This window comes from Octopus sinensis, linkage group LG3 (assembly GCF_006345805.1).
Source record: "Octopus sinensis linkage group LG3, ASM634580v1, whole genome shotgun sequence".
In the NCBI taxonomy this organism is placed as follows: Eukaryota; Metazoa; Mollusca; class Cephalopoda; order Octopoda; family Octopodidae; genus Octopus; species Octopus sinensis.
In genome coordinates, this window is record NC_042999.1 from 128,970,538 (window position 1) to 128,997,306 (window position 26,769).

General features: G+C 32.6%; 1 protein-coding gene across 4 annotated transcripts in view; it reads left to right on the forward strand.

Annotated features, from left to right (window-relative positions):
• The window catches only part of LOC115209382 (protein mono-ADP-ribosyltransferase PARP6), a 181,893-nt gene extending 164,680 nt beyond the window's left edge, over nt 1-17,213 (forward strand). For all 4 annotated transcript variants that reach the window (XM_029777765.2, XM_029777764.2, XM_029777767.2 and 1 more), the window contains 7 exons: nt 50-162; nt 4,874-4,946; nt 8,292-8,420; nt 10,039-10,093; nt 12,039-12,123; nt 12,721-12,840; nt 14,143-17,213. In XM_029777765.2, coding sequence (XP_029633625.1) covers nt 50-162; nt 4,874-4,946; nt 8,292-8,420; nt 10,039-10,093; nt 12,039-12,123; nt 12,721-12,832 — 567 coding nt within the window. In that variant the 3' untranslated portion in view covers nt 12,833-12,840; nt 14,143-17,213. The remainder of the gene's footprint in view (nt 1-49; nt 163-4,873; nt 4,947-8,291; nt 8,421-10,038; nt 10,094-12,038; nt 12,124-12,720; nt 12,841-14,142) is intronic.
• Nucleotides 17,214-26,769: the final 9,556 nt, after the last annotated feature.

Genomic DNA, 26,769 nt, shown 5'->3' on the forward strand with positions numbered 1-26,769 from the left:
ATTGTCTTACCCTTGATATTAAGTAACTGAATTCTTTATTCTGTTTCAGCAACTGACATTTATGCATACCAACCACCAGTTTTTACTGCTCAGTGCAGCTCCAGCTAAAGAAGAAATATTCCGTACAGCAAGAGACAGACATGGCAGCACATTTGCTTTCCAGTAAGTTTTGTAGCATTAGTTGCTTATGAAGTCCAAAGATTCATCTTCACTTCTTACTGTTTTATGACAGAGCTTCAAAATCTAAATGTGTACACACTTACTGAGATTTCATAATAATGCTTTCAAACATAAAATACACTAAATATTCTTTACTAATGTTCCTAAGCATAAAATACTCTAAGAAATACTCTATTGTATAATTCAGCAGTTAGTATAAATGTACATTATGTTTCTGAAGACTTCTCAGATTTTATTTCTTTCCATTTACCATAAAACCCCATGTAATTTATGCACTTTCTTTGCAAAAGTAAAGATAAACTTTAGGGGTGCGTAAATTACATGTGTAAATAATTTCCGGAATTTGTTTTGAAACTTCTTTTTATTGAGAAAGGATGTACAAAACATAAACATTTGTACTGGAAGTTGACTCATTTAATGTCAGAATAGGTTTTTATTTATGCTGGACAGTATAATGCTTATTTTTTCTGTATAAATTTACTAAAACCACCAAATGGTTAACTAGTTTTTGAAGTCTGACATTCATGCTGGTAAACATGGTCCATGCCATATTTTACTTTGCTTGGAGTTTCTGTCTATCACAATGTAGCACATATTCAATTTCTCTTTCATAATAAATGATTCATAAGTTCTGCCCATACTGACAATAATGGTAATGACAAATTTTTAAGTTTGCTCGACATTTTATAAGTGTGAAAGGGGTTAAAATTTCGATACTCCGTATCAAAGGTTCTGACAAGAATAGGCAGAAAAGAATTCTGTTTACATAATCAGCTTGATCAGTTACCTTCCTCAGTTGGTTGAGTAAAGTGTCATCCAAGTTGATGTTTATTGGTAATTAAACTTAATTTGCAACACCAATGCATATTTATCGGCTTTGTTTTTGTTGGTAATTCTCATCAACAACTTTTCCTGTGATCTTGATTTGAGAAGACATACAGCAGTATGCTAAAGATCAGACATAATCTCTTGTTGGCAAGAAATGTAAAATAAAGTTTATTATAAACAACACGAACACTTTATAATTTAATACCTTTCAATGTGATACCTGTTAAACAGAAATAATTTTTATTTAATGAAAATTTAATAAAATCTAATCAGAAGCAAGTGAAATTATATTAAATACAACTAAATTGAAAACCTTTTCCCCCTGGCTATATCAGCAATTCTCAAAACTTTTAGGTGCAAATTTTCCATAAGTAGAAGCCTTTTTTTTTTAACAAATTTTATCCTGAAATCACCTGTGTAAATTACATGGGTTTTTATGGTACATTTTATTAGGAGCTCTTAATTAAAGTCAGCTATTGTTTTAGGTGCAATCAACAATTTTTAACTCCATAAAACTATCTAGTAATATTAAATGCTTTTCTAACTTATAACTTCATTATTTCTAGTAATTGTATTAATGATGATTGTCTTAAAACATTTGGTCTTGTTTGCTGAAGTTTTCCCTAACTACAATACTTCTCTTATATTTATCTAGCCAAAGTGTCTTATAAGAACAATTCTGTATCAACATAACTCACATTTAAAAAATCTTTAAGAATATGGAACAACTTTGTCTAAGCATATCTTGATTTGAAAGAAGCAGGATCTGTTGTGTTTGAAATTAATTACCAATTATTAATCATACCATACCATTTGAATTTCCAATCAGATCTGCATTGCTGGTTTTGTTTAAATTAAAAGTTGGTAATCCTAAGAGTGAGAAAGAGGCTTCATTTTTCAGATATTCTATAAAGTATTTACTTCATGACTTCAATCCTCTAAGTAATTAAATCAAAGCAACCAAATTATAACCATTGAATTACAATGATAGAAATGTTTTCCTCTCTGACTTTTTTTTATATCTCTGTTTAAAAACTACTGCTTTTTAACTATTACAAATTTCATTTTTGCATTGAATTTGTCATTTCATACTTTTTCACATATGCTCATACATTGTTTTTATATTATATATTTCCTTGTAAGATTGTGAGCTGGCGGAAACGTTAGCACACCAGGTGAAATGCTTAGTGGTATTTCATGTCTTTACATTCTGAGTTCAAATTCTGCTGAGGTCAACTTTGCCTTTCATCCTTTTGGGGTTGATAAATTAAGTACCAGTTGCATACTGGGTCGGTCTAATCGACTGGCCCCTCTCCCCAAATTTCAGGCCTTGTGCTTAGAGTAGAAAAGATTCTATATTTTCTTGTATAGTATGAACCATTTTATAGCATTATTTTCATTTTGCCATTGTCAAAGGTTTATTTTTGTTATAAGATTTTTCAAACAGCAGTCATTGGTAATCTAATCAGCCAATAGTATTCTTTTGTTATTTTCTACTAACCAACCAGTGCTTGCTATGTGATTACGAATCTTTTTTTTTCCTGTATATTTTATTTATATTTTAAATTCTATGTTCCATTTTCCATAATCACCTGAAGATTAGCAATGGGAAATTTAGAATAACAACTTGTGAAGTTTCAGCTTGTAATTATATCATATTTAAAAGAACATGTTATATCTTATTTTTGAAGCTGTAATTACTCTGAAACCTTGAGTTTCCCATTATAGCTACCTTACCTACAATGCTAATGGATTTGAAAAATTCCATGAGGTTGGTACTGAAGATTGGGATGTATAATATCTTTATTTGGGTCTGCCCCAACCATTATGTTTAATTGTAAATTTAATGGTTGGGGGACTCTCCATCTCCTATTCTCCTCCTCTCTTCATTATTCTCATTTATCACTTACCCCCTCCCCCACTATATCTTTTCCATCATACTGCTTAGGTAATGAGAGATGTCATTACATTACCTCTATCTGTTTTCAATCCCCTCTTTTGCCACCTTCCCTTCTTTATTGCTAGCCATCATTCTCTCTCTTTCTCCATTTATTCCCTCTCTTATCATTCATTATTGACATCCATCCTTCTCATCACTACCTCAGACATTACTTCTTTTGTCATTCATTGTTGACATCCATCACTTTCTCTTCTCCCCCAGTTCCCTTTCTTTCTCATCACTCTCTTCCTTACACTATTCTCTCTTCTATAACCTCTCTCTGCTGTCACTCACATCATTACACTGCTCATGCTGTTTTCTATTCACTCACTTTACTAACAATCTTCATGTAGCTGTCTATTACATTTCCCCCTCTCTTCCCTTTTATCTCTTTCTTTCTTTTCCCCTTCCTATCTCTCTCCCCGCTCTCTCTCTCTCTCTCTCCTCCTCCTCTTGGCTACCATCTTATCTGGTTCTCTTTCATCAATCTTTTTTTCTATCAGCCAGGGTTGGTGAAGAAACAAAGACATGTAGATTAGAGAGAATATTTGCTAAGGACATGTGAAATGGTTGGCAAATGAACCAACAAACAAAAACAATGAAAGGTTGCTAGTGTTCTTTAGTCTTGCTTAGGACATGACAGTCACTCAAGAGCCATTGCTTTCATAGAAACATTCTATAAAGTGGTTTATTATAGAAGAGCATTCAAGCATAGTAAAACCAAAAATAAAATGTACAAGTAATATAGGATCCCTAACTTATCTAGGACAATAACTCCAAATATGAACTAATCCGGCCTATGATGGCTTGTCCAATCTGTGCCAGTATAGAAAATCAGATGTAAATGATGATGTTAACAAGGATGACAATATTTGGAGTAATTTTCTTTTTCTTTGTGTCTTGTCTATGGGCATCAACAATTATGGACCACAATACTTCCCTCCTGTCCCACACACAAATTCTCAAGTTACCGGAGGTTAGCTTTCTGTAACCAGCTGATAAGGTTGTCATATCTTCCCTTTGTATTCTCCAGTTTCTTGGTCAAGACAGTAAAATGCATTCAGTGGTAAAACCCCAGATTGAGAGTTCAGGAATTTGGGGGAATATCGAGTTAGCTCTTGATTACACAACTCCCAAGTTCATGTCAGCCAAGGTAGTAGTTCTTGTCAAGAGCCTCAATTTTGGTCAAATAGCAGAAAATAGCCTTGTGCAATATGTCCCTGAAGATGTGGCTAAAATATACAGGGCTCAGAAGAGGACTGGCCTTCTAGACATATGTTACATAATCCCACTGGTGTGTAGACATGCCCTGATCTCATGTGAACTAGTCCCTCTGCCAAAAGGTTAAGACACTGTGCATCAAGAGTAAGCTCAGGGGAACAGAAGACTAGCAGAATAAACTGTAAATAACCAGTAGGAAAAATGAGAAAACACCTCTGTATCTATCCTAAGAAAAACTATGAATCTGCAAAATTTGGTGGAAGTACCAAACCTAGATGATGTGATTTAAAAATGAATTTTAAAAATTAACTATTTAGAAATCAAGTTGATTACAGCAATTATGTTATATTCACTAGAACAATGTAGAACTCAACAGTAAAAGCTTTAAAGTTTAATAGAAGAAGGGGAAAAACTGAAAGTGCATATTGTGGTAGTTAAGTATTTTCTAAAAGTATTGGCAATATTGTCCTAAATCCAAGATCTAAAAAGGAAATTGGTTCATAGATTTTATTCGCTTGAGTGCGAAACCATTTCAGATATCAAGGGGAGTTGTATTCTCAATAAAATTTCTGAAGAGGTTTCAAATTTCAATAGTAAATTATTGATGACTGCCTAATACAATAAACTTAATTAAATATTAGCTTTGCTGATGTGTAAACATATGTTTTACTGTGTACCTGTAATTCTGTATTCTTTGTTACTCAGTGGTTCAAGTATTGAGAACTGGCATTCTATACTGAGAATTGGTCTCCTTAATGCATCAGGAACAAAATATCAGGTAATTCAGAGTCAGTTTTTTTCCAGTTATTAATAGAAAAAAATATGCGCTATTATCACAGGTGTGAACAATAAAAATTCCCTAATATGAATACCAGTCAGATGTTCTAGTTCTATTGTTTCTATTTGTGTGGAAAAGTAAACCAACTCCTATCAAATTGTATCAATGCTTGTCTTGATTTTTCCATGAGAATAGAACCAGAAACTATTTACAGGAAGTTAATTGTTGTCAAAATATTAATTGCTGTAAAGATATTAATTTCTTTTTATAGATAAAAATATATATACAAAAAGTAAAAGAATAGATTTTATAAAGCAATACAAATGCTTGAAGTTAAATAAAGTATATATTGTGAACACACAACAAGTATGAGTTCAATATTTAACAAAACAGGTGATTATTGTAATGCTGTTTTGCTCCAGATCATTCTTCATAAAGGAGATGTATGATCAAAAGTATAGCAGCTGTATCCTACTTATAACATTCTTCCATCACATGATTTTTTTCCAGTTATAGTATAACTAGAACTATACAACTAAACAGTAGGGTGGGACTTGGAGAAGACTTGACTTCTATTTCTAGTAAGCCAAGCTACAGAGAGACTTCCTCTTTGGCTTAAAATGATGCAATTGATTCTCAAAGCTAAGAAATAGAAGTCTACAAACAACAGATATTTAGACACCAGAAACAAGATGGGGATTTAATAACTTTGGCAATATGTCAAATTGTAATGACCATGTAAATAATTGTAATTATCAAGTATATAATTATAACAACCAAACAAATAATTACAAATGTGTAAGCATGACTTTATGGCTAAGAAATTTGTTTTGCTGCCAAATGATTCTATGTTTGACCTCCCTGTGTAGTACCTTTGCAAATACCTTTTATTATAACTTCAAGTTTATGAATTTCTTATTTGCATTTATATATGTGTGCTTAGCTTTCACCAATGTATATAAGCAAAGAATGTAAACACTAGTGAGAAAACCAATAAAGTTGGTGCTCTTAGGACGATGTCTTTGCAATATTTATTCTATAACATAAGGTGGTGAGCTGGCAGAAATGTTAGCATGCCAGGCAAAATGCTTAGTAGTATTTTGCCCATCTTTATGTTATAAGTTCAAATTTTGTCATGGTCAACTTTGTCTTTCATCTTTTAGAGGTCAATAAAAATAAGTACCAGTTGTGCATTGGGGTCAATTTAATCATCTTATCCCCATCCCCCAAATTGCTGGCCTTGTGCCAAAATTTGAAACTAATATACTATATCATAAGGCAGTGAGCTGGTAGAATTGTTAGCACGCTGGACAAAATGCTTAGTGGCATTTCATCTGTCTTTAGGTTCTGAGTTCAAATTCTGCCACAGTTGACTTTGCGTTTTGTCCTTTCAAGGTCGATAAGATAAGTACCAGTTGAGCAGTGGGGTCAATGTAATTAACTTACACCTTCCCTTAAACTTGCTGGCCTTGTGCCAAAATTTGAAACTAACATTTATTCTATATCAAGTGAGACATCCTGCCTTGTTACTCTGGTGATCAATAATGCAGTGAACCAATAATTGATTCGCTGGAATCCTGTAAGTGATAATGCTAGTGTCCAAACAAAGACAAGCAAATTAGACAAGTTGTCATTTACATCATTAGCTCTAAATTGTATTCTAACACAGAAAACTTACTGAATAACCAGAAATACAAAGATGTGATAATCATTGCCAAACTGAAGTGACAAACCATTTAGAAATGTCATAGTTATAATTCCAAATTAAATTTCTGTCATATATTGTTGTTTAACCCTATGCCAGCACGAGCGGCTTCGAGATATCTTTCTCCTTTTAAGAGTATAAGGTGTGATATTTCTCACAGGGTGTGTAATTCCATAGTAGCTCCTTTATTTATCCATAACTGTCTTCCTTCAAAAGTTATCTTTTACTTATTTCAGTCATTAGACAGTGGCTATGCTGGAGCACTACATTGAGGAATTTTTAGTCAAATAAATCAACCCCAGTACTTTTTTTAAGCCTGGTACTTATCAGTCTCTTTTGCCAAACCGCTAAGTTACAGGGGACATAAACACACCAACATCAGTTGTCAAGCAATGTTGGGGGGGGGGGGGGGTCAAACACAGACACACAAATGTATATACACACACATATACATATATATATACACACACACACATATATATATATATATGGCATCCGTGCAGGTGGCATCCATGCAGGTGGCACGTAAAATGCACCAATCCGACCGTGGCCGATGCCAGCCTCGCCTGGCACCAGTGCAGGTGGCACGTAAAAAGCACCCACTACACTCTCGGAGTGGTTGGCGTTAGGAAGGGCATCCAGCTGTAGAAACTTTGCCAGATAAGACCGGAGCCTGGTGCAGCCTTCTGGCTTCCCAGATCCCCGGTCGAACCATCCAACCCATGCTAGCATGGAGAACGGACGTTAAACGATGATGATGATGATGATTATATATATATATATATATATATATATATATTGCACATTAACCCAGAGTTTCTACCTTTGAATAGGTCGCTTCATCCGTGTTACTTGCGTGAATTTTGCTACCCTGGTAACTGTTTATTGAATTTTCCATGTTAACGGTAAACAAAGGATAATTCATTCATCCATTTATGTATATATATATATATATATATATGATTTAGAAAAAAACACCTTTTATCAATTCAAAATGAACAATTAAATTACATATAATAGAAATATTAAATATAAAATAACTATAATATACCGATGATTAAATAATGTGCAAAATAATAAATAATATTTGGTAGAATAACGCCACGTGTTTTGTGGTTATATTTAAGAAATGATTATAGTAAAAAAATTAATAGTAGTAGTAAAATCACTACGATATAAATATAGCCACTCATCAGGTTAAAAATAAACTGCAATAATAAAATAATTAATTAATAAATATACGTAAATAATCTTTTAAAATATAAATATATTAAATAATTAGAAAATGTGTGGTACACACAAACACCCTGTTGCAATGTAATTTTGTACATGTAGTAATATAACTATAAGGATACTTATATCACTATCTGTACATTTTGTTAATATCAAGAAAATTGCAGAGGCTAGTGGAAGGTAAAATCTGTAGAGAGCTTGACAGAATGCTTTGCAATATCTATTTACATATTCTAATAATCTAATTTTGAATCTCACTGGCATTGGCTTTATATTTCAACCTTCTGAAATAAATGAAATAACTAACAAGTCAAGCATTGGAGTTGATTTAATCAATTGTATTCTTGTAGAAATGTTTAAAATCCATGTTAAGCTAATCACTAAAGTCTGCTGAAATTTCTTGCCAGGTGAATGGTGCAGCCTACGGTAAAGGGATATACTTGAGCCCAATCTCCAGCATATCCTTTCGCTATTCTAAGATGGGTCATGGCTTCTACACATTTCACACAGCTCCAAATACAACTACTATACCTCAGGTAAGGCTGTAGCATTCTTCAGAGAGAGGGAGGGAGAGAGAAAGAGAAAATATGTGTGTATGTATGTGAATGTGTACTTACATGTAAGGATAATTCAACTCAAGATACAGGAAGTCATCTATGGGTACAAGTTATCTTATCTTTGTTTTCCTTATGTATTTTATGTTACCTCCCTGTTTTCTGTCACCACTGCGAACTGAATAATAACTGTGTATTTCCGTCAAACTTTGCTTTTGTTATGATATTTATTCAAATCCCAAAGAATCCCTCTCAACTCGTGGCTGTCATGCTCCCCCACTACTCTGCTCCTGATCAGAAATTCACATATTCTCAACCACTAAGGAACATATTCAAATGGTTATGGTCAAGCAACTGATAAGCAAATCTGTGATACTGTCAAAATATTTGCTATAACAATATTTCTGCTTCAGTAATTCAGCACTGAAATACAACAGAAAATGTAATGGAAAGTAGGTATGAAATGTAATGGAAAAGAGATCACTTTCAAAATATTGATATCCAGGTCACAAAAGTAAATTTTGAAGGGGACAGTAGTCATTTCCTTTGATTTCTAGGAAACAAATAGGAAACAACATTTCTGACCAAAGACATAAAAAATTAAAATTTTATTGCACAGTATAATAGACATATTGCCTCGCTACTGTGGAACAGATAATTATACACATATACTAAAACGGAGTCCTAATGAATGAGGCACTATTCAGTTATAGAGGTTTCCTGCTACATAAGAGCAATTTGCAACAGTGATTCTAAAATATTTTCATTCCAAAATTTCCTTGCCACTACTCTTCATCCCAGCCCCTCTTCTACACTATATCATCACCCAGAAGGAAAATTGGTAACACAAAATTATAGAAGATAATTGCACAGTAATTTTCAAAATGGTAACGATAAACCCAACACCCATCCAGGAATACCATCACTATTAACAGCCTTTGAGCAATCTCTGTAAGGAGGTAGAAAATAATACGAGAACTACTAAGGTATATTGAACTTGCAAGTGTTATGTCTTTAACTGGGGGTCAGTGCACACTGACGTTTGTAGGATAGCAACTGAGACATCACTGGTCAGTGCTTTTGGTTGCATAACAACTGCAAATCTACTTACTGTACAGTACAACTGGTAAAATATTGCCTGTTAGTGTAATGTATGATAGTTCTGTTGTGTAGTGGTTATTGTGTCTACTTTACATACAAAAGGTCACAAGTTCTAAGTTGTAATGCAGCTGAGAACTTTATATAATAAGCTCATTGTTATTATAAAGTGCCTGTTCTTATAAGGGGGTGCTGAAAATATCCTGGCTTAGGGTAAAAGAAAATACAGGAGGATCGGTTAATTGTGATTTTATTCAACACATTCTCCCCTCATATTTACAAACTTATTGCAGCAGTTCTTCAGTTTTTCTAAGCCCTGTAAAAGAACTCAGGAATTGGACCTCCAACCAGGCTTTTATGCAATACCCTTAAAGCCAGGAACTTTTCAGCATCCCATCATACATTCGGACATCTTTTTCTTAATCATTCTAAATTCAAATCAATAACGTTTTTTTTGTTTTTTTTTTACTATCTATCTGAGTTACATTTCTTTCTCTTACAGCATAAAAATAGATTCTTACAGAGTGATAACATAAATTGTATAGCCCTATGTGAAGGTAGGTACCTGAGAAAAAATAATTACTTTATTACTATTTATTTTAAGTGAATGCCCAACGATAACATTACTCATATTGTTTCATCCGTAAATATAAAACACTCTGACTAGAAAAGTGAATTCACATAATGATTTCATACTAAAAATTTATAAGGTGTAGCGGGGAAATTGATTAAATATATACCACTATGTAGTTTGGATTTATTTTTTCAATCTTAGAGGATCAAAGACAAATTTTATTTTGGCAGAACTCTAAATGTTGAGGGACAAAATGTAATGCAAAAAGAAAAAAAAAACGTATGTTATAAAAGTGAACAGTAAGAAACTGGTAAAAAAACAAAAAAGTATTTATTGTTGACTTTTTCTTATCCAGTAGGTTTCTTAACCCGATATATACTATCATTTATAGTATATCTACTCAAGATCCATAGTTCTAAAAATATAATGGCATTTCGAAAGGAACTCTTTTATTTTTTCATCATTCAGATTTACAATACTAATAATTTTTCTTGCAATGTTTGAAAATGAATATGAAGATTTAATTCATGAAATTATAGAAATAATTATGGAAATCTTAATAGTGTTATATTTTGGGACGATCATTTTTTCTCTAAACACACGCACTATTTATTTAATCTTCATTTTAGCTTTGTTATTATCATTAGTTATTGTTTATTTATTAGAGTTCTTTCGTCACAATCTGTGATCTCTTACACTACATGAATTTCAAAGAAATTGGGAAAATTTTAAGCCGTGCCAGAGTCGCCTCCCTTGATTTTTCCTTATCTTAGAGTTATTTTCCTTGTATATTTTGATTTCGTAATTTTGCACATACGACTCTAATTGGCGAGGCAAATTTAAACTATAATATAATCAGAGTGTAAAAATAGACGTTCCCCAGCAATAAACCTACAATCTACATGTAGAAAAGTATACCAACGTAGAAAAACTGATACAATGAAGTTAAAAAGAAACAACGAAATACTTATGATAATACCATTGTTTAAGGAAAGATCCTTCTAAATAAATTTATTCTTGCCTTGTATCTTCGTAACGCATCAACCCAGGATTAGGTTCCTATGATATTTTTTACAATACAGTACAACAAAGTGATCCAACTGTTAATTAAAGGCAATGAAATTCATGCGTTTGTCCTTATAAATAATTCTAATGTTGATGCTATCGAGATGGTTTCAATTCTACAACTTACGATATTTGTCTAATTAATCCATAGAAATAATAATAAATTTGTCACATATTTTTTTTTAAAGAAAGATTTCATGATATTTCATCAGAGACATTAAACATCTAATAATTTTGTATTTGATGCTATGAAGCTCAGGAAAATATTGACAAAACTTATATTTCTTACATTATATATGAATTAATATAATATTTCACTTGTGGAAATACATGATTCAATAAAAAATTTGGCAGTTTCAGGGCTAAATTTTACTTGGATGAAAGGCAGGTTATTCAAATTGCCATTATGTCAGTGTTTTAAAGAATGAATTTCAACATAAATATGTTCTGAAATATTTGGAAAATGGCATTATCTATAAAAAATTTAAAGGTAGTGAATTGACAGAATCTTTAGCATGTTGGACAAAATGCTTAGCAGCATTTTGTCTGTCTTTATATTCTAAGTTCAAATTCTGCCGAGGTCAATTTTGCCTTTCATCCTTTTAGGGTCGATAGATTAAGTACTAGTTGAACACTTGGGTTCAGGTAATTTGAAACCATTATCTATGGAAGATTTTAAATCTCATATCTACAAGTTCACTAAATTCTTTAACAATTGCTCTTGAATTGTTGAAACCAGTGTCCTTGATTTCTTACTTAGACCTATCATGTTCCCTATCATTATTATTATTATTATTATTATTATTATCATTATTATTATTAGGATCCATGTCCTAATTCCATTTTTAAAAATTTCATTTTAGTTGTCAAAGCTCCTGAGTTGGAAAAACATGGCAATGTCTGGGTGTGTACAAAAAGTGAATATGTGTGTACTAGATTTTTCTTTGTGTAAGTATGGAATGTTCTAATATTTTTTAGGTGGAACTATTTAAATAATATTTTTCTGAATTCTGCTTTAAAATACTTTTTAATTTCTGAGTTTCTTTTTGAACTCATAAAATATCATGTCTACTGATTTTTATCTTGGTGTAATTAGTAATTTTTTTCATTCATGTATTAGGAAACTTTAGTTTTTCTAGAACTAATGCTCTACAAAACACTGTGTTAAATGGAAAGTTGAAGAGAAAAGCAAGTTTGTATAATATAAATAAGTTAAGGAGTGATGTACTGAATGTCATATGCAAAGCAATCTCAATTAATTGAAATTTCCCTGTTGCAGAAAAAAAATCTGGCAGTAATGAGAAGTGAAGATAATTTGAAGAAGTTAAGAATCTTATTTAATAATTAATTTTCATACTTAGAGGAAAAATCAGTTCTTTGCAGGCAAAGAGTCAACTAAAGTGAAATCCATGAACACCCCCTAAACAATTATGTGAACCAATTTGACACTAAATTAAATCATATAGATTTAATTTCTGTAAACTGTTACATATGTAACAGTTTCTCATTCCAAAAGTTTTCTGAATTCTTTTTGTTTCTTTTCAGGTATGAAGATAGCCAAGTTGGCAGCGCTGAAATTAATACGCAAAGGTCTGGGGTGGAATCTCAGATCTTGAAAGCAGTGCAATGTCGTATGAATGCCATGAGAGACAAATGACTTCAATGGTAACTTGGGCTTTCAAATATATTTGCATATGAAAGGAATTTTTTAAAATTCCAATTTAAAATTTCCTATAAAACTTAAGCATTTTATTCAAGCAGATAAAATATATGTGATATGGATGGTATCTATGATTTATAGAACCTTGACCATTTTGTTACTATATTTCTGCTGAAATAGACTGCCTTTATTTCATTTAATTTTTAAAATGAAAGAATTTACTAAAATAACTTTGTCATTATTTATCTGTTCCTTGGAATTAATATGAAATTATGATGGAAGGTTTCAATTTAAATCACTTTTGAACAGGAAGTTTGTATTATAAGGTAAACTTGGTATAATATAACCTTGTGTTGAGGTATCTTTATATACAGAATCTTTAATAAGATCTCTATTTTCAATGAATTCTATCTTTGATAAGACTGAATAACTTAGATCTAGGGACTGAGAAGAAAACAAAATGTAGCAAAATTTCAGTAGGAATTTCATGGAATTACATCTTTTTTGTATTAATATAAATAGTAAGAGAAGTATCAGCTCTGATAATGTACATCTACTGATCTGCTAAATGGTTCACTTGAGATGTCAGTGATGGTTTGTTTACTCAATGCTATAAAATCAAATTATTTTTGACTCACAAAATAAGGTTCTTTGAATCTTCTGATATGAACTTAAATATATCTGACAACATCTGTAATTTTGAGCTATTATTAGCTCTGCACCCTTTCCTTACAAACATTACTCAGTGGAGCTAGGAAATTATGGAAACAATTTCTATGATATAATGAGTTTCATGCAGAAAGAATCCTGATATGCAGGCTTTTCTAAATCTATTTTTAAGTTTGTTAGCTTTTTCTTTTTTTTTAATGTATGCATTACTTTATTAATAGATAATGTATGGAACAATCCAACTAAAATATCCTTCCTGTTTATTCAGCAGATTTTGAGAAGAGGCTGCAATTAATACCAACTGGGTGATGATGCAGCCTTCTCTGTTACCTACTGTCAGATCTTGGAAGTTTCATTGGGCTGTATGTAAAGGGGTGCTGAGAGGGTATGGTTGTGACCACATAGGCTCCTAAAATAATTAGAAAATGTGTGGTACATGTTATCAAGTCATACAGCTTAAAAGATATAGCTCATAGTACATTTTTTAATGAAAGTTACAAAGGATTTTGCAATTATGATAGTTTTAAAATCTCTCTCCGCTTAACACACTTTGAATAAGATGCTTGCAAAATAACACTTTTAAATAAATTGAAAAAACTTTTACTCTAGTTAAAAGTCATTTCTTTATTTTCTTGCAGATAATTGTCTTGATGGTCAAAAATTGCTGAAACAAACATGCTTCCCAATTCAAGCTGTGATATCTTCCACTCCCTCCAGCTCATCCAAGAACCAATAATGTTAGTGACTATCTCAAAATATGTCAATTGATTTTTTTTTTATCTTTAAAAGAAAGCTGTTATAAGCAAAACAAGTCCAAAGCTAAACATGAACAAATAACACATATCATCACCATATTCATTGTCTGGGAATAAAAACACTATAACATGTACAGATTGAAAGTAATAATATAACCTTTCCTACAGAGTTCTTTTCATGGTTGTTGATAATTTTCATCATATGATGAATATTGTATAGATTTCTTTGAATTGTTTTTCCCTTTTTATATCAACTATAGTATTTATTATGTGCATCAAAATTCAGACATTAATTCTCTTTCCCCAATGTCCTCTACTTTGAAATGAAACAGTGTAGTGGTAGGTAATGAAAGAAACACACACTCAGACACACACATATATATATACCTGAAATAATATGTAATATAAAAGAGAGAGAAATAGATGTTTTCCATTCAATAGTGCCGAAACTTTGAAGGAAAAAGTCAACTTCAAGCATCAATGGTAAAAGATTAACAGCAGCAAGTTAACAACCTCTGCTTGATTCTATAATTATGGCAGACAGGAACAAAATATTGGTTGTACTTTGTAGTTGTTAAGGAGAGAGAAATTTAGTTTTCATTGAAGCAAATTTTATAAATGTTCTTGATATGAGAATTTATGAAAAACATTTTATTCCTTTTCTCTGTTTTTGAAAAGCATTATTCTCTGTGAATAACATACAAAAGATTTCTTCCATCCTAATAGATTATTCTAATTGTTAAAACAATATTCTTCTCTTGTGAAAGAGCAACTTTTCATAACTACTGCATCTTGTGATTCCTCAATGAATGAATATTTTCACAGATATCACTTTGGTAATATAACTATTTTATTAAGACTTCCTGAATTTTATTTTTCATTATTTGTTTCAGCATCACCAAGATATTGTCATACTGATTTAAAATGAAACAGTGTTGCTGAAAGTACATATGCAATATAGTGCACAAAGTTGGTGCAGGGAACATTAGCTATAACATAATGCATAATGTGTAACAAAATACATGTACCATAGCTATGTATCACTGCAATGATGTATAGTGTGATATATATATGTATATACATGACTGTTATGATGCACACCATGGTATATACACCATTGCCAAGATGTGCACCTTTGTTATATGTGTATATATATATATATATACACTGCTACATAAACAATAGCATTCATGGTACATATTGCTCAACCTGGTATATTCCACACCACTTCTGTAATGTACACTATGGTATATAGACCATTCCCATCATTTATTTATGGTATATACACTCAGCAACAGTATTCAATATTTTACATGTTGACTATCATGGCTGGGTGTATATACCATGAATATATGAAAGCCATATATATAGCACTATCGTGGTGTACATTATAGTATACTCCACTGCCATAATGTTTCTATTTATATACATCAAATTTACAGATTGTGGTGTATATAGTTCTGCCTTGATGTACATTTTTTTTATTCAAGCATTATATTAAAAAGGAAACAAACCTGAAGTGATTATCATAAGAGACACTGGAAATAACCAAAGTTGGCATTTCTAAAGTTAGAGAAAGACAGAAACATAAAAATGTTATTTTGAAACTAAAATCCAAAATAAATATTGTTTACAATTTGGAAATGGACCAAGATATTCTAATTGCCCATTGACAAAGAATTTCATATTTTGAGAGCCATATTTGCTATGCATCTTTGCCCTATCTTCTCATGTCTAAAAACATACCTGATAGATATGTTTTGTTGGTACCATATAATCATTCATATATGTGGTAAGATGATTTCCTGGCTGAAAAGTAATGAATCTATCTCCCTTAAGAGACACTAGGTAAGACACCTTGTGGATGCCAAAAGGTAAAATTGATGTATTACCAGATGGATTCAAACTCCAACTAGAAAGTCTCATATAAGAATGAATAACAGTGTTATTATAGTTATGTCATTACTAAAGCATGAATGATTACTGTTAACTATTATTGTTGTCATTTTTAACTTGAATACTTCTCATTCTAAAACAAATCTGTAGTTTTCAACTAAACAAGCATAATTTCAGAAATAATATGATATATAATCTTTTATATTGTTTATTTATGCCTTTTATGCCATTTGTTGTAAATATTGAATGGTATTGAATTTATTTTCTAGAAACATTATGAGAAATATCTTGCAATTCCATCAGATTATATATTTCTTTTACATCACAAGAGAATATTTGACAAACATGTCGGTTGGTGACCTGTCACTATAGTGGTATACTAACATAAAAACGCACAAGAATAAAATATTTCTCAATAAACAAAGTAAGTCATCTGAGTTTATGTTTAAATCTCTATGGCAATGCTGTGTGGAGTTGTCATGTTATTCTTCTCTTACATAATTTTCCAATAAGGCTTTTGATATGAGGAACAAATGTGTCCCTTCCCTCCTGCCAACTATTTAATCCTCACTCAGTATTTTCTACAAATTTCTATACTACAAGTTTATTGGTGTTTGTCTGGGGCACAGTAAAACTTGTAATCTGAATTCTCCTTGAAAAGTGGACAAACCTGAATACACTTTCCTAAAATAATGAACATTTGCATGTGAAGATAAAGATATCTCATATGTTTGTTTATGGTTAGACATTTGATACTTGAGATATCAATGCAGTTAAATATTTCTAGTTTACTTCTTTTCCATTTCAAATAGCTCCATGTTTCTGATGCATTTAGTATCTAACCCTGATAGACAATTAGCAATATGTCAGATATTAATGACATGCATCAGTGGCCTTGTGGATAAAAAATGTTATTACCTTTAGTTTAGAAACAAAGGTTCTCAGCTTAATCCCTGTCTGGTGCTATATACACATCTTGAAATAAGACATCAGGTAATGACTAGAAAACAAACTGATGTAAAAAAAAAATAGTGTAGATATTACAAAATAAAATATTTCATGTCTAAAGATGATATTAATAATATGCAAGATTATAGTCTTAATAACCAAGTCCCATCACACTTTAAATATCTGTCATTTCTTTTCTGGGCCATTTGGCCATGAACAGTAGCTGGTGACTTCCTCCATAAACAGTATATACTTGTCATGGAATTTTCGTGGGAGAATAGAAAGGTAGTTTAGTTTCTCATTACATTTCTTTAGAAGACATCATCTTTTTCGACAAATTCACTTCACTGACTGGACACCCAGAACATGAGTTGCTCTTACTATTCCACTACCCTGGGCTGGAACCTTATTTTATTGATCTTGGAAGGATGAAAAGTAAAGCAAACCTTGAGAGCATTTGAACTCATGAACTCAAAACAAATACTACTAGATATTTTGTCAGGCACTCTAGTAATTCTGCCAATTTGCCACCATTAAAAATTGTTCAGTAATGCAGAAAATAGAGAGTATGGTAATGATTTCTGGTCAGTAAACATAAATCTGATGCTGGATTAAATCCTACATATTTTATTCAATAGTTCACTGTCAAAGAATGAAATAAAAACATTGTCTAAAATACCAGCAAGTTACAAGGAAAGACAAAGTCTCTAAATTATATAAGTGATGGTATATCTTTAAAGTGTAATAAGTTTCTGTTGTACTTGTGAGGTCATTAAAATATATCAGTGAGAACCAAGAATAATCATGAATAAACTGAAGATGAAATTTTTTAATTCATGTTTAAGTGTCTATGAATACAGTTTGCTCAAGATAGGTCCCTTTGCTCAGGACTATCAACTCTGCAATCATGTGGTATAATAGCAACTGGAGTTTCCCCAGTTTCCTTCAAGAAAGAGACTACTACTGAGAACCTAAAATTATTATTCTTAGTGTTGTAAGAGCAGATGAGTGAATAAACCCCCAATAACTACAGAATTCCTGTGAGGAGCAATGGTCCTAGTTATTAACTTTGAAAGACATACAGATGGAACAAAACCTTACAAAGTGAAAAATGCAATACTTCTGGCACCATTGGGTCTAGACAACTTTGTCCTGAGTGGATCAGCAAGTTAGAAGAAACCAACAAAGAGAAAAGCATAGTGAAGGACACCATCTTATTAATGAGATGAATGACTGAGAGAGTCAAAATTATTGGTAAGTTCTCTGTAAACCAGGTGCAAATATAATTTATGCACCTTAATAATCTACTGTAGAATCTTCCATGAGGTTAGAGACATCTCTACCATCTTTACTGGTATTTACATCGATAAAAGCATGTTCACTATAGAGAATCAGGAGCTCTCTCAAGCAAACAAAGAATGCTGGACTTGACAGGGTTTTATTTGAGGTACTCAAGAACTACAGTGTTGGTGAAAAACGACAAGCTGCAACAATACTTCTTTTTGAATATAATCTCTGTTTCTAAATGTGACTTACAACTCCCATTGTATCAGTCTAACTTATATCTCAGCAAAGCTCTACTACAACCAGGAGGTTAAAGATAAAGACAGCCATATACTCTTGAGCTGAAATACAATCAGAATTGTTTTCTTTGAAGAAGAATAGAAAAGGTAATGAAAAGCAACCCCACCTCTCTCTCTCTCCATTTATTCATATCAAAAAAGGATTTAGTTCAATTCATTGGTGAAAAATAATCAAGATCTTGAAGGCATATGGAATCTTGCCACACACCCTTCAACCATGGAGGCTATGTACCCCAACACTCTGACATGTGTTATCATCACTGGAACACTGGAGTGTTTAAGCAGTTGGCTGCAGTCTTGAAAAGTGGTATAATGGTACTCTTCATATTTATTCATAGTAGTTCTTGAATATACATTTGGGTAAACAGTTGAAAACCATGAGGATCTAGGCTTGACCATTTCGAGAGATTAGCTTGGTGCCAGTGATTGATCTAGATTTTGCAGATGACATTTACTTTGTTGTTGGATGAAATCACAAATGCTCAAACCCCTGTATAAAAGCAAGAGTATAGCAAAAGTAGACTATATTTCTATGCCAGGAAAGGTCTGCGACTAGGATTGGCAAATTTGTTAAATCATTGACTTTTTCCTGCAATTATTAAGTTTTCAACTTCCATTATGTAAATTCCTAAAATAAAATGAAGACGTATAATTAATATAAATTACTTGACTTGAAAATAATTTCTTCATTCTCTTGTATCATTACTGATTTATGATAAATATTTAAAGAAATTTAATGAAAATACTTAAAATCAATAAAGAACAATAAATATTCAGTCATATATTGATATAATTGGAATATTTTATGTGAAATATATATTTGGTGAATTCTTGTTATAAAATCACAAATGCAGTCTCACCATATGTTTTAGAAACACTATTCAAAGTTAAGAGTTTCACAGCATTTCAAGACTCCTCTTTGTTATCTATTGCATCCATTCTGTTGAACTTGATCCAAAAGTCCCTAACTATAAGTTTAACTTCCCTTTGAAAGTTTTTCTCAGATAATACGCCTTGAAGTTAGTTATCACATCTTGATCTATTTGGCCATAGCAGAGATGTAGTTTACTATCATATTATCAGAAAGCTCATTTAAGTTTACTGGATGGCTTGATGCATTATCAAAAAAAATGGAATATTTTTTTAGAAATATTATATTGTACATTCTACCTTTCTATAGGAAGCCAAAAATGTTTATAGACTACTCTTGAAAATGGCTCTCAATCATCCATGCCTTCTTATTTGAGCAGCAAATCAGAAATAAATGAAACTTCCTATGATTCTTGAAAGCCCATGTATTTTCAGATATATGAGTAGGGGCTTTAATTTTGTATCACCAGTAGCATTTCCTCCAAGAAAAAACTCCAGATGACTGTGGATGCGTTAATTAAATCTTGGTGTTTCAAGAAAATGCAATTTCACAAACATTGCATACTTGCTCTGGTGTGTAGCTGCCATTAGCAATCATATTTTGCAACTGCTCAGGATAATTAGTAGCAGCCTCTGTATCAGCACTGGCAGTGTCACCATTTATATTTGTGTTGTGCAAATTCAAGAGCTTCTTAAAAGTTTCAAACTTGCCTTTCCAGGATAAGTTTTTCATTAGAAGTTTCTTCTTCTTTCTGCAAATTGATATATAAATTTTTGGCTTTTTTTTTAATCACCACCATGCTTAGCAGTACAATCACCTTAGATCTATGAAAAAATAAGGTCTGAATTGTTAACAAATTAATTTCTTGAGCATTTAATTGTTTTCTCTATTGTTACATATTGTTGCAAGCTTTAGTATTTTGGCAATGTTGGTGATTTTTTCTCTCCCAAATCAAGTTTAGTATAGAGTGTAATCCTTTCATTGTTCCTTTTTACACAACTGCCTTCTGTTTTCCAGTCTTTTTAAATTGCAGCAACAATCAACAATAATCCACAATACATACGTAGTAAACAAAATGGCATTTTTCCTAAGAGAAAAATATTGTTTTAATCTTATGGATGTAATACTGGAAATGAAATGAAAAGGTAAGGGCATGAGGTGGGAGCAATTACTGTATAATTACAGGTAGTTGAAGGGTTGCCAGGTTCATGAACACTTCACTCCTTGCACTTCTGACTTAAACCACAAAAACTCCACATTCTACTCACTCTGTTGTGTTGACATACAATATATGTAGCTACAGATATTACTACCATGCTGATACTATTGTTGTTGTCTGTAGATTATTCAAAAGTTGATGAATTGGTGGTGTTCATTGTATTAATTTTGAATATTGTTGGTGAAAGTGGTGAAGATGATGGTGGTTGATATTTTTGATATTGGCAGTGATCATATTGTTAATTGTATTATCACAAGTCAATCCTTATTGACCAAAAATCAAAGGTATTTCTGAAATACACTTACTCTACTCTTTACTCTTTTACTTGTTTCAGTCGTTTGACTGTGGCTATGCTGGAGCACCGCCTTTAATCGAGCAACTCAGCCCCGGGACTTATTCTTTTGTAAGCCCAGTACTTATTCTATCGGTCTCTTTTACCGAACCGCTAAGTAACGGGGACATAAACACACCAGCATCGGTTGTCAAGAAATGCTAGGGGGACAAACACAGACACACAAACGCATATACATATATACAACGGGCTTCTTTCAGTTTCCGTCTGCCAAATCCACTCACAAGGCTTTGGTCGGCCCGAGGCTATAGTAGAAGACACTTGCCCAAGGTGCTACGCAGTGGGACTGAACCCTGAACCATGTGGTTGGTAAACAAGCTACTTACCACACAGCCACTCCTGCACCTATACACTTGGGTACATTACCTCATGTAATTGTCTTTTAATTTAGTTGGAATTGCTTATCTTGTTCACATCATTGTAACATTGTTACAATGAAGGAATGGTGGGTTAGTAATGATAGAGACAGCATTGGTTCTAGTGTTGACAGTTGTTCTGTTGGTATGACGATAGTGGTGGTGGTGAAGGTGGATTCAGATAGGGAGGAAGATACATAGATACTCGTTGTGACCCAATGATATATTTACACAAATGTACATATAAATATCCTCAATGAAATATTCCACCTCACACTCCATAATGCTTATAGTGATGTTCACACAAGCACTTGCATCACAAACACGTATATATATATAGCTGATCATAGGTATTCAAATGTTTAACTACTTTGATCTAAGCTAAAACACTGAGAAGTGGCCTTTAAACCAAGAAGAAAGTAGAGTTTTTAAATTCTTAAAATTTATGCATATTCCTACAAGAGGGAAATAACAGACTGTATCCAGAAATTAGCAGTCATATTTTACAATTTCCATCAGCACAAAATGCTCTAATATCAGGGAACTGTAATGCAGAGGATGCCTGCAGTATTTGTATGTTGATCTGCACTTAATATCATAGCGTTGATGTAAGTATTGATTTCTAACACTGGCATAAAGCCATACATTTTGATAGAGGACATAGTGTGGATAAATAGTTTGCAAATGCATGCCCCAAAATTGAGATTAATAGTTAAAGATTATTACAGTAGCAATATAATGCAATCATCAACTTAACATTTTTTGATCAGTAAAGAATATCTTGAAGCTCACTACATGGCACCTTGGTAAAGTGTCCTCTAAAATAAGCCTGAGGCCATCTAAATTTGGTAGTGAGTAGATTTGGTAAGCAAAAACTGAAAGAAGCCAATTATATATGTGTGTGTGTGTGTGTCCTAATCTTGACATAGTGTAGTTGTAAAACATGCTTCACCATGATAGAAGTGATGTTCTTCACTTAAGATCTTTCACAAAAACATGTCTGGCCATCAGGAAATATCTTGTTCATAAAAAAGTAACAGGAAGGACATCTGGCCATAGAAAATCTAGCAATTTTATCTGACCCATGCAACATGGAAAAGTGGATGTTAAAACAATGACAATGATGATGATGATGAATGCATTTCATTCAAAGAAATTGAATGATTCTAATACTGCTAACATATAATCTAAACATTTTTCTATATTTACAATAAGTGGGTATCATTCACTGAAGCACTACACTCTTGCCTCTAGTAGTAGATGTAATCATATCTCTATAAAAACAAGAGTTATGATAGTTTACTGAATCCAAAATGATAGAGGTATATCAAGAACGTTTTAATTCACAATCAGCTAGATATACTTAACATTAATAAATATATTTGTTTACAATCTGCTTTCATAAATATTTCCATAACTTTTCTCTTAATTGCAGTAAGTGCCTTTTAATCAGTTAAGTTCTTCCTGCAGATTTTGGTGCCTCTCATTTTTCATTTTCTAATCTGGTGTAGAGGCTATCATATGAACCAGATAACTCCTATCAGTATATTGCAGGTATTTATTTTACCAATCCCTCACTGGAATTGAACTCATTTCAAATCAAGGAGAAACATTCTAGATAATTCTCCATAATCTTTTTTTTTTTTTAATTAATTTATTTTTAACCTAGATGCAAGGCTTTCTGAATAATGAACTATCATTCATTAAATCAACACATGTATTACTGAAACTTATTTTATCAACAAAGGAAAGAAAGTCAAGTTCAATCCTAATATAATTTAGATGCAAAAACAGGCATTAAACTTAATGTATCAAATGTAGTGACACTTTCTCCAAAACTTATCTTCTGTCAAACCGACAGAGACGCTTTTACAGGGTCACTTAATCTGCTAGAAATAGCAAACCAAATCTGTTTTCAAATCACATCCTTCCATTTTGAAAAAAAAAAAGGAAGAAGACATTGTACACTATATTAATATTTCCATGCTGGTGGCAGGTAAAAAGTACCCTGCACACTCTGTTAAGTGGTTGGCATTAGGAAGGGTATCCAGCCATAGAAACCATGCCACAACAGACGGTTGGAGTTTGGACAGCTCCCAGTCAAACTGTTCAACCCATGGAAGGCTGACGATGACGATGATGATGATGAGATATATATATAAATATGGATCAAAACTGCATATCCTCCAACTTGCAGTATACATCAACAAGAAATACGATTTATCATATTGCTGTCACTAGAGTTATGCCCGTATGCCAAATTTCAGGCCTCTGACTGCCAACAACCCAGATATACCACCTTAGCACCAGCTGCTACTTTACACTGCCTGCACCAAGGTCACCACTAACAACCAACACCATGAGCAGGACCACCATTTACCAACCCCCAACACCTACCAATTCCCAATGCCTGTTTTGCACATGCATGCAAGCAAATGCACATTGGTATATTTGCATGCATGAATGCGAATATACATATGCACATATGAATGGATATGTATGTGCTTATGCATGTGTATGTACATGCACACATCTGCATGTTCAGCCAAGCACGTGTGCATGCACCCATGTACAGATGTGCACACTCACATCAATATACACATGCATGCAAAACTACATGAGCATGGCTGCACACCCACATATAAAACTATATACTTGCACATGCCACCCCTTCCTACTTTCTCCCCAACTTCTCGTTTATTTCCTGTCCTCCATGTGGTCAATTTCCTGTTCATCATGCAGTATTTTCCAACTAACCGTTACCCATATACCAACATCAAACTACAACACAGCATGACCTTCCAGCCTACCTTACAATAATAACAATCAACTTCTACCATCCAAATTCAAAATGGCTGATGACTGGCATCACATTTGAAACTCAAGAGTACCAACCACTTTGAATCAAACTACTTTGACCTATACATGTAACTCCCAATAAATTGGTTGAGTGCCCTTCTTTCATTTGTCCACTCACTTGTGTGTATATATATATATACCATCATCATCATTGTTGTTTAATGTCTGCTTTCCATGCTGGCATGGGTTGGACAGTTTGACTGAGGAATGGCAAGCCAGAAGGCTGTACCAGGCTCCAATCTGATCTGCCAAAGTTTCTACATGCCACCAGCACGAAGGCCAGTCAGGTGATACTGGTATTGACCACGTGTTTCCTTGCCTTGGCATTGCATGATGGCTTTAAATGAGTGTCACCATCATGCAAGCAGTGTTTTCCATTTCTAATCTTCTGTGCAAACATGTCTGGTCATGGGGAAACATAACCTTACTTGGAAACAGGTGACGATTGGTGACATGAAGGACATCTAGCTGTACAAAATTCACTGCAACAAATTCCATCTGAACCATGTGAGCATGAAACAGTGGGCATTAAAATGACAATGATGGTAACGAAGATGATTGTAAATACATTATGTCTAAATAAAAGATAGATTGGTTATGACTTGAGCATAACTATCCTATCTTCTTTTGGTCATAGGTCTACCAGGTTGGAAGGGAACTAGGGCTAAACTGCAACTTATCTTGTGTAAATTACATGCAATTTACAACATGGTAAGATTTCTAGTTCACAACATGGTAATATCTCAAAGGTGACATTTCTAGCTCACAGCATGTCATATCTAATTTATAACATGGTGGCAGCTTTAGTTTACATGCTGATATTTCTATCTTGTTAATCAACTGTAACAAAAAAGCAATGTCTGTTACTTCACTATCAACAGTAATCTCATTGGAAAAGAAAGATGCAGTAAATCTTCAAATAACTGAAGAACATTTCATTGAAAAAAACAACTTAAACTCAGCATGAACTGCTAGCAGGAGATGTATACCCTTTTGCTACCATATTTCTGTTGAAATAAACAAACTTTGATTCAATTAATTTTGAAAATAATAAAGAATATATGAAAATATCCTCTTCAATATTAAGCTAGTATCTAGAACAAATTAATAGGAAATTTTGATGGAAAGTTTTAAATTACATTACTAAGACAGGAAGATTGTACCACAAATCCAAGGGCAGCCTCAGGCAAGTTTGTATCAAAATAGTTAAGGAAATACATATACTGTTTTTTTACTTTTTTTAACATTAGTTGTGTCTGGCTACTTTGTTATCAAGGTAATAACAGTTTCAAATTTTGCCACAAGGGCAGCAATTTTGTGGGAGGGGATGAATCAATTACATTACCCCCCCCCCCACGGTGTTCAACTAGTACTTAATTTATCAACCCTGAAAGGATGAAAGGCAAAGTTAACCTCACGCATGCAAACACCAACTCTGATGATAGATTTTAAATTTGAAAGTTCTCACAGTATAATTCTAAAAAAAATTATCTGGCAACAAGACTAAAAAGTTGTTAGTTAATTTAATTCCTAATCTATCTGTCTATCCATCCATTCATTTATTTATCTTTCCATATGTCTATCTAAATGCTTACATCTCTCACCTAACCCATATTGTAAACACTATTTTGACATTTTTTAATATTTTCAATATCTTATCATTTAATAAATATCAGTTTTTTTTCACACTTCTATATATAAATTCATATCACAAATGGTGACAGTTATTATATGATTTGCTTTGCTGGCTCTCTGGACTGAGAAGGAAATGTATTTTTCTTTTACAGTGTTCAGTATGGGTAGAGTAGGTTAATTGTTAGGATACTTAAATAGTAGCAATGGCACATTGTGAAAGAGGAGGAGGAGAAAGATAAACTTGATTATCAAACATTGGTGTTATTTGCTTTATTCAGTTGGTTGGTTTGACAGTTTGGTAATGGGAGTGGGGAGAAATTTGATATACAGGTGGGAGTCTATAAGTATGCCTCAATTGTTGGAGAGTCTAGGTTTGTAAATGTGTATGTGTGTTATGCATGAAAGAAATTATAAAAAATTTTAAGCAAGTTAGAAATGGTTTAGTATCTGAGGCTATAGTAGTTGTGGTAATATGAATATTAAAAAAAAAGTGAGGAAATGCAGAAAAATGAATGAAAACAAAGAAAAAAGAAGGGTATGGAATTTGAGTGTTTCATCATCGTTTTATATTTTTTCTTACAAATTTTAATGGGAATTATGGAAATGAATTTAGAGTACCTATATAGACATACATAGTTATAAACTTTTGCAAATTAACTTCAAACCATCCTTACCAATGATATCAATAGGTTTTACATGGGACTAACAACCAGTACCTTTAAAGACTGATATGATAAGTAACCTACTCATTCCACAAACCTAGTAATATAAAAATAAAACAGATACCACCT